The following is a 7,818-nucleotide window of genomic DNA, read 5'->3' on the forward strand; positions in this document are numbered from 1 at the left end:
ATCGGGCTCCCTGCATGGAGCCTGCTTCTCCTTCTGCCTGTGTCTCTCATGAATAAATAAATAAAATCTTTGAAATATATATTTTTTGATACAATAGGAATTTCTTTTTTTTTTTTTTTTACGATTTTATTTATTTATTCATGAGAGACACAAAGAGAGAGAGACAGAGACAGAGACACAGGCAGAGGGAGAAGCAGGCTCCATGCAGGGAACCTGACATGGGACTTGATCCCGGGTCTCCAGGATCTCGCCCTGGGCTGAAGGCAGGCGCTAAACCGCTGAGCCACCCGGGCTGTCCCAAAATAAAGTATTTTTAAATTAGGTGTGTACATTGGGTTTTTTTTAGACATAATGTGCATTTAATAGGCTGAAGTATAGTATAAACATAACTTTTATATTCACTGGGAAACTAAAAAATTCATTTGGCTGACTGTATTATGATACTCGTTTTATTGTGGCGGTCTGGAACCAAACCTGCAATATCTCCAAGGTATGCCTGTATCATGTTAGTTTTCAGCCAGAACAAACAGCAAATATTTCCATCAGTATTAAACAAATTCTCACCTTGGATGTAAGAGGAGTCCCCAAAGAGGGTGCCAAAAATATTACCTTCCCAAGATCCAGAGTCACTCCCAAAGGTAGCCAAAAGAAAAAACCAACAAGGAATCCTTGGGTGGCGCAGCAGTTTAGCGCCTGTCTTTGGCCCAGGGCACGATCCTGGAGACCTGGGATCGAGTCCCACGTCGGGCTCCCGGTACATGGAGCCTGCTTCTCCCTCTGCCTGTGTCTCTGCTTCTCTCTCTCTCTCTCTCTCTCTCTCTCTCTGTTTATCATGAATAAATAAATAAAATCTTAAAAAAAAAAAAAAAAAACCAACAAGCTGTATGTCCCAGGCAAACAGAAGCCAAACCAAGTTCTTAGGACACAAAACTAGGCAAGCAAGAGTAAACAGTTATCCCTGGGAGTAAAAGGATAAAAACCAACAGTTCTGGATTTGCAAAGGAAGAAATAACGTGAAATTTTATTTTCTGCCATCTTGAGAACATGAATTATTTGGATGGGAGTCTACAATATACCTGCAAAGGACATTAGTAGGAAAGCCTGACATTGGCAGAGCCTGATTGTAGAGCCCAGCAAACCAAGCCCTATTCCCTGTCCTGGATGCTTCTGTTAAATTCACTTCCTGACTTTTAGCACTTACATGAGTAACTTACATAATCATGGGCCTGGAGATCAGGCCACAGTGCTCTCTGTAAATCTTACGGGGAAAAGAAAGTTAAAATAGGCAGATGGGGCCAGATTTTAAGAAGAGGAATTCGGGAAAAAAAAAAAGAAGAGGAATTCGCATCAAATTTAATTTTTAAGTCAAATTTGTGTTCTTTCATCTTGTTAAGAGAGTCCCTGAGGCTAACCATTATAATTTTGTGTGTCCTTTTTTAAGTTTGGTCTTTGTATAGGTACCAATAAAATAATTGGTAGGATGAGAGCTCTCTAAAACAATTTTTTTCTTTTAAATATAGCCAATTCAGAGGCTCCATCATCTGGTCATTGACAAGTAGGATTTTACACTAATTTCAATAACAACTCAAACCAATAAGCCTTTTTGTGATAACCATAAACTCAAGAGGTTTGTACTCAAGGAGAGTACAAAAATGCGGCCCTAACAAGGTCCAAAAAGTTCACTCCCGAAGTTAGCCTGAAAAAGATCTAGCTGCAAATGGAGTACATCCACATTTCTGTCCAGCCAAATTAGTGACAACAAAGGTTGAGACAACAAAGGCCCCTCATGGACCAGGACCCCTTATGATAAATTCCCTTGAAAGCTGGTACAGTTGGACAAGGAGAATTCTGCTTATCAAATCCACAGGCAGTGGTTATCCCCTGAATGCACACCTGTACATGCGTCCTCCAGTTGGCAGAGACCTGAGAGAATATTCTCACTATTCATAAAGCCAAGCCCTCAAAACACAGAACAGGGCAAAAGAGAAACCATATTCGGGTTTTCTTATACGTATATCAACAGCTTTAGCTAAGCTAAAAGTGTCTCTCAGCCAAACTAACAAGTAGGAGGGATATGTGCCCCAGGGGTGGGGATTGTGTGGTGGTTTACAGTGTGCCTCATTACACAGAAATGTTTTTTGCGGTTGGCAGCTAACCTATGGTCAGTCCAATCTGTTCTGTGACTAACTTATCCTAACACAAGAGTCTTTGAGTTAGGTAGCATTTGCTCTAATAGCCATAATGTGCTAGACCATGCCCACAGCAGAGTTTGTCTAAGCGAACATTGGTCTGGTGAAAACCATGGACTCACTGTGCTGTGAGGCCAGGTCAAACAGCAGGCTCACAGGCCTTACACCTGCATCCTTCCCAATGGTTTTCTTCCTCATGACAAATGACACAATAGAGACAAAGGAAAACAGTGACCATCTCTAGGAGGAAAATGATCAACAAAAATCAAGAGTACTCCTAACAATTCTTTAGCCGAGTCAATAAATCCAAGGAACTAGTTGCACAAATATTTTCTCCCACTTACCTAAATTTTAAAAAAGAAAAAAGAGGGGAGAAAAAGAGTCACCACTCATACTTCTACCAGTAGCTGTGGGCAGAGATGTGGGAGACTGAAGTAACAATTCTTGCCTTCTGCTAGTGCTTATCAGAGATCCCAGGAGCTCTCTGCTGCAGCAGCTTCAAAGCAAGCAGTGTCCAGTCAATGGTTCATCCTGCCACCTGTGCTGACTATTGGGAAGGAAAAATCTTTCCTCTACCCTTGGCTGCTAAATTGACATAAGACAGATTAATAGAAGAAAAACATTTAATTTCATACATATGCGGACTCCACAAAGACCATTAGAGTCCAAAGACTAGTCAGTCAGTTGAGGCTTAAATGCCATCCTAAGCTAAGAAATGGGATGGGAGCCTGGGGCTCAGGGGGGGAGGGGGGAGGAGTATAATTCACAGGACCATAAGAAGAGCAGGTATTAGGGAATTAGGTGATTGCCCTGCTGTACAGATTAATCTTTCAATTAAAAAAGTTACCTTTGGTAAGAGCTCTCTTTCTAGGCCAAGACTGTTACTAAATTAATTTAAGTAGTTTAAGTACTTAAGAGAGAGAAATTTTTCTTGAGTATGCAGGTGATTGCCTTCAGTTCAAAATAATCCACATGCCAAATTGACATATTTTGGGATCATGTATTTTGCTCCCTTTCATATGATTCCATTTATGTGAGGTTCTTGAAATAGTCAAATTCATAGAGACGGAGTAGAACAGTAGTTACCAAGGGCTGGGGAGAGGCAAATGGGGAGTTGTTAGTAGGTACAGAGGTTTAGTACAGAATGATGGGAAAGTTCTGTAGATGGTTGGTGACGGTTGCAGAACAGTATGAATGTACTTAATGCCACTGAATTAAACACTTGGAAATGGACAAGATGGCAAATGTTATGTTACATGTGCTTTACCACAATAAAAATTTTAATTTAATTTTAAAAATGTAAATCAAATTCCATTTGGAGGCATATTTAAGCTTACTCAGTAGACACCATGAGCAAAGCTCACCCTCCCAAGTTGAAAAACTTATGGGCAAGAAATTATCATTGAAGTTAAGTGGTGGCCAACATGTCCAAGGAATATTACAGGGGTTTAATCTGTTTTTGAATCTTGTGATAGATGAATGTGTGGAGATGGCAACTAGTGGGAAAAAGAACCATATTGAAATAGTGGTAATATGAGGAAATAGTATCATCATGTTAGGAGCCTTGGAATGAGTATAAACAATGGGTGTGTTCATTAGAAGAAATCAACTGCTTCCACATGTCCTCTCTCCATATAGTACCTGTTTTTACTGCAATATAAAAATAAAGTCATGTGTGTTTTCATGTTAAACTTTTTTTGTTAAACTTTTATAATAGTCAAAAAATCAAAAATTTAAATCTACAGACTTGAATTACCATAGAGTCATTGTAAAAAATGGAAGACTTTTCAGACATCATTAAGTAGAAACAGTTGATTTTTATTTGCTTTTTATTTTATTTATTTATTTTTATGATAGTCACAGAGAGAGAGAGAGAGAGAGAGAGAGAGGCAGAGACACAGGCAGAGGGAGAAGCAGGCTCCATGCACCGGGAGCCTGATGTGGGATTCGATCCTGGGTCTCCAGGATCGCGCCGGGTCTCCAGGATCACGCCCTGGGCCAAAGGCAGGCGCCAAACCGCTGCGCCACCCAGGGATCCCTTATTTGCTTTTTAAAATATTTTATTTTTATTTTTTTAAAGATTTATTTTTATTTATTTATTTATGATAGACATAGAGAAAGAGAGAGGCAGAGACACAGGCAGAGAGAGAAGCAGGCTCCATGCCGGGAGCCTGACGCGGGACTCGATTCCGGGACTCCAGGATCGCACCCTGGGCCAAAGGCAGGTGCGAAACCGCTGAGCTACCCAGGGATCCCCCAAAATATTTTATTTTAAAAAAGATTTAATTTATTTATTTGAGAGAGGGAGTGCAAGCAGGGTTGGGAGTGGAGGAAGAGGGAGAGAGAGAATCTCAGGCAGACTCCATGCTGAGCTCAGAGCCCAAGATCCTGACCCTGAGCTGAAATCAAGAGTCAGATGCTTAACCAACTGAGCCACCCTGGTGCCCCTATTTTATTTTATTTTATTTTATTTTATTTTATTTTATTTTATTTTATTTTATTTTATTTTATTTTATTCTTGTAAGTAAACTACACCCACCATGGGGCTTGAACTCATGACCTCAAGACTGAGCTAGTCGGGTGCCTCTAAAAATAATTGAATACAAGAGAAGTCAAAGGATCCCAAGAAAGAAAATGTAACCATTGTACACTGCTTGGTTGTGCAGGTAATAAAGTTTATATAGTCTTAATCATATGAGCAATATTTATTGACTTTTCAACTTTTTAAAAATTTATTTGTTCATGAGAGACACACAGAGAGAGGCAAAGACACAGGCAGAGGGAGAAGCAGGCTTCTCACAGGGAGCCCGATGTGGGACCATATCCCAGGATCATGACCTGAGCCAAAGGCAGACGCTCAACCACTGAACCACCCAGGCATCTGACTTTTCGAATCTGAAAGCCAACCTGTAGACTCAGCAAAGAAGACAGTTGTGGTTACAGAACAAAGACATAAACACTATCCAATTTGACAGTATAAAATTAAAATCACAGATCATGGAAGTAGGGAGGCAAGAGAATGAGGCAATGGGAAGAGTAGGTGCCAGAACAGCCATATCTGATAAACTTGGACCTTAGATACTGTCTTGATTTGATAGAAAAACAGAAAACCTAAAGTTACAAGGATGAAAAATAGTGATAAAAACTCTATTGGAAAGAGTGGGAGATGGCAAGGTATAAGTGACTTAAATCCCCACACAGAGCAGGATGTTGATAACATCATTCATATATCCATGAGTAGATTTAAGAGCATAGGCCAATTATTCTGTAGATTGTCCCTCAGTTTGAGCCTTCCTGATATTTCCTTCTTGTTAGGTAGATCCAGGCTTTACATTTTTGGCAGAAATACTGTATGTGAACTGTCTAGGTTCATCTTATCAGGAGGTCCCTGATGTTACTTTATTTCAATATTGCTGACATTAAGTATGATCATTTGGTTAAGGTAGATGTCCACCAGTTTTTAGTACGTCAGTGTTTTGTAATTAGTAAGTTATAGGGAGATACTTGGAGACAAATGTGTCCTTTTTTTCCTAAGCTAGTTAGGGGAATGACAGGAGGCACTTGAGAAGAGGGTTTGGTAAAGGCTAGTTTCTGGGACCCAGTATCCTTTCTGTTCACCTGGTTCTCCCAGCCTGGAGAGCTCTACCATGACTTGCCATTGGTCTCCTCTAAGTCATCCATTTCTGCCTTGGGTATCTTCAGAGCCAGTGGCTAAATGAGGCCCTGTGATCATTTCTTTGAACCCGAGGCCTAGAAGATCCTAGGGCAATGGTTCTCAAACTGTTTTTGAATCTAAGACATAAAACAGAAGTTGTTTGGGTTCGAACAAGGGCAGTGCCCTAAAAGACCTTCTCTTTCCCTGCTGTTTGGGTTGAGGGCTCCCCAACCTGAAGCCTATGACAGTGTCGAAACTTCTGGCCTGGAAGCCTGGATAGCTCAGTGTTTGAGTGTCTCTGCCTTTGGCTCAGGTCATGATCCCGAGGTCCTGGGATGGCGTCCCATGTCGGGCTCCCCATGGGAAGCCTGCTTCTCCCTCTGCCTGTGTCTCTGCCTCTCTCTCTCTCTGTCTCTCATGAATAAATAAATAATATCTTAAAAAAGAAAGAAAGAAAGAAATTTCTGGCCCAAGAGACCCACCAATGGCCACTGGATCCTTGGGAAAGCTGGCTTGGATCTTATCCGCCCCTCTTCCATTTCCTCAAACAGCTCTGACTTTGAATCCTGGGGCCACATGGGTCACTGACTTTGGAGAAGGAATTCTCAGCCTGTGCTCAAGCAGCATCTCAACCCCCTTATGCCATCCCCACTGCACTTTCTCTTTTATTTTCCTAAAATATAGACCATAGTCCAGAGACAAGGGCAAGGAGAAGGAACAGGGACAGGCTCCCCCCATCTCTCTGGCCTTGAACCTTCCAGCCTGGGATGCTGGAGGAGGCAGCCAGGTTGGATGTCCATACCCCAAACCTGGCAGATTTCCTGAGTGTTCTGTGCAACAGACCAGCCCCAACAGAGGGGAACCGGGATCAGGTGGATGACCTCAGCCACCAGGAGGAAGTGAGCTGGAGGAATTTTCACTTCTCCAAAGTCGTCTGTCCTGGTGCCTTGCAGAGCCTACATGACAAATAAGATGGGGAAAGAGGGGGTAAAAAACGTTGGCCAGGAATGAATCTCAACTTTGTCACTAAACATAGCAGCCATGTGACCCTGACAGGTCATTTGTGTTTCTGGACCCTCAGTTGCCATTCAAAAACAGGGGCAGGTGGGACGCCTGGGTGGCTCAGCGGTTGAGCGTCCTCCTTTGGCTCGGGTCGTGACACCGGGGTCCTGGGATGGAGTCCCACATCGGGCTCCCTGCATGGAGCCTGCTTCTCCCTCTGCCTGGGTCTCTGCCTCTCTCTCTCTGTGACTCTCATGAATAAATAAATAAAATCTTTAAAAAAATAAAATAAAATAAATAGACAACTCCAACAGTTGTCTTGGAGAAATAACTGATCCTGCAGTGGGCTTTCCAAATTTTAGGAAATGCCATGCCACCCACATGGTTTGGGCCATGTCTTCATGCCAGCTCTACTACTACTTACCTGATAACTCCCCGTAATTGGTTTGCCTTTTAAACATGTCCTGAAGGGATGCCTGGGTGGCTTCAGCGGTTGAGCATCTGCTTTGGCTCAGGGTGTGATCTGGGGTCCCCAGATTGAGTCCCGCGTCAGGTTCTCTGCGTGGAACCTGCTTATCCTCCCTCTTCCTGTGTCTGCTTCTCTCTCTGTCTCTCATAAATAAATAAATAAAATATTTTTAAAAATAAAAATAAAATAAACATGTCCTGAAGAAATACTGCTCATGGGACACCTGGGTGGCTCAGTGGTTGAGCGGCTGCCTTAGGCCCAGGGCATGATCCTGGAGTCCCAGAATCGAGTCCCAATCAGGCTCCCTGTGTGGAGCCTCCTTCTCCCTCTGCCTGTGTTTCTGCCTCTCTCTCTCTGCCTCTCATGAATAAATAAATAAAATCTTAAAAAAAAAATACTGCTCATGAAATTGGCTTTATTTCATGTGTTATATTTTTCTACTCTACCTTAAAAGAAATAAACAATGATTTTTTTAAAAGATTTTATATCTCTCCCCTCCCCTC

General features: G+C 42.1%; 1 protein-coding gene across 1 annotated transcript; it reads left to right on the top strand.

Moving 5' to 3' along the window:
• Positions 1–300: 300 nt before the first annotated feature.
• Positions 301–4,077, top strand: LOC119864566 (small nuclear ribonucleoprotein G-like). Its single transcript, XM_038565264.1, has one exon. It carries the CDS (start codon positions 3,574–3,576, stop codon positions 3,724–3,726), a length of 153 nt encoding a protein of 50 aa, XP_038421192.1. The 5' UTR covers positions 301–3,573; the 3' UTR covers positions 3,727–4,077.
• Positions 4,078–7,818: the final 3,741 nt, after the last annotated feature.

This window comes from Canis lupus, chromosome 20 (genome assembly GCF_011100685.1).
Source record: "Canis lupus familiaris isolate Mischka breed German Shepherd chromosome 20, alternate assembly UU_Cfam_GSD_1.0, whole genome shotgun sequence".
NCBI lineage: Eukaryota > Metazoa > Chordata > Mammalia > Carnivora > Canidae > Canis > Canis lupus.